Raw genomic sequence first — 1693 nt, forward strand, 5'->3', positions numbered from 1 at the left:
TAAAAGAAGAAAAATGGATCGTTTCGAGGATTTGGCCAGACAACAAAGATAAACGGGCGGCAATATGGAATCAATTGTCCGAAACTTTAAAAAGGACCCGCAATCCAGGAAGCAGTCAATCAGCTATTACGAAGAGCGATTAAGAAGACTGGACAGCGAGTGGTCGAAGTTTGAAACAACTGACAACAAACTTCGACTGCTTGAAAACCCCCAGCTGGATCACTACTACTTTACAAAGGACTACTATAACANATGAAGGAAGTACGTACCAACATGATGCTTCAGCTTCAAAAGTCAACACAGAAGCACGGCATGATACTGGAACCAAACAGGCAGCTTCCAACGAGTACACTAAACTAGTCCGCAGACAAGGGGTAATGATGGCCTCGTTGCGACGGTTACTGAACGACAACGTTTCACCACGATGTGTTCCAACAATTAATAAACTGTGGGAAAATATAGAAGACATTCACTTCAGGATATATGAGATGTTCGACAACCCAACCGAGCAGGGCTACAAGGTCGATAACTTCATTTCACTTGAGGAAAAGGTATGGAGTACTTTGCAAGCAGCTAATAGTGACTCCCATACTGAGCAATCTTCAAACCAACTTCCGATTAAACTGCAATCCATTTCATTGCCGAAGATAATAATTCCAAAATTCGATGGCACCTATTTAAAATGGCAAGAATTTCATGACCTATTCTCGCAACTAGTAATAAATCAACCTCTCTCAAAAGTTCAGAAAATGTGGTACTTGAAAACTCACTTAGTGGGGGAGGCTGGAAATTTAATTAAACATTTCGCATCAACAGGAGAGAATTTTGATGCAGCTTGGTTCATGCTTCTGGAGCGTTACAACAACAAACGCTTGCTGGTGAGTAAGTTAGTACAGGAGCTAACTACTACACCTGGAAGCACATCAATGGACAATGTCAAAAAACTGCATGACACAACACAAGAATGTCTATTAGCATTGCAAAATTTGCANCAGGAGAGAATTTTGATGCAGCTTGGTTCATGCTTCTGGAGCGTTACAACAACAAACGCTTGCTGGTGAGCAAGTTAGTACATGAGCTAACTACTACACCTGGAAGCACATCAATGGACAATGTCAAAAAACTGCATGACACAACACAAGAATGTCTATTAGCATTGCAAAATTTGCAGATAGACACATCAACATGGGATCCACTTCTGCTCCCCCTTCTACTAAAGAAACTGGATCAACCGACTCGTTTGCGGTACGAACAATCATTATCAAAGCCACGGGAGGTACAAACACTCAAGGAATTCCTGCAATTTCTGGAGAAACACTTTCAATCCATGGAAGCGATGGGTGTCAAAGACAAATCTACAAGCTCAACTGCAAAGGTGTGCACTTCAGTCACATCCAAAGGTCATAGAAATGACACTTGCAGCATGTGCAAAAAAGGAAAACATCCATTATTTTCTTGCAAGGAATTTTTACAACAGTCTCCATCGGCACGCTTTCAGTTCATACAAGGGCAGAAATATTGCCACAATTGCCTAAAACCAGGACATGGTTCTAAAAATTGTATATTAAGAAACTGTCTGAAATGCAACAAAAAACACAACACGCTGTTACATTTCGAGGATTCAAAAAGGGATGTGAGCAAACCCATTACATCAGTAGCCACTCCAACACAAGGCAACGAATCGCAAAGTACT

At 41.1% G+C, this 1693-nt stretch overlaps 1 protein-coding gene across 1 annotated transcript; it reads left to right on the forward strand.

The window, feature by feature from the left end:
- Positions 1 to 274: 274 nt before the first annotated feature.
- On the forward strand, positions 275 to 1633 carry LOC108356386 (uncharacterized; the record flags this gene model as incomplete). The annotated part of the gene is made up of 2 exons (XM_017607500.1): positions 275 to 838; positions 1018 to 1633. Coding segments are annotated over exons 1-2 (1077 nt in total), but the record flags the coding sequence as incomplete, so codon positions are not given.
- Between the last annotated feature and the right edge of the window lie 60 nt (positions 1634 to 1693).

Source organism: Rhagoletis zephyria, unplaced genomic scaffold, assembly GCF_001687245.7.
Source record: "Rhagoletis zephyria isolate East Lansing unplaced genomic scaffold, Rhagoletis_zephyria_1.1 Rzeph_scaffold_58327, whole genome shotgun sequence".
In the NCBI taxonomy this organism is placed as follows: Eukaryota; Metazoa; Arthropoda; class Insecta; order Diptera; family Tephritidae; genus Rhagoletis; species Rhagoletis zephyria.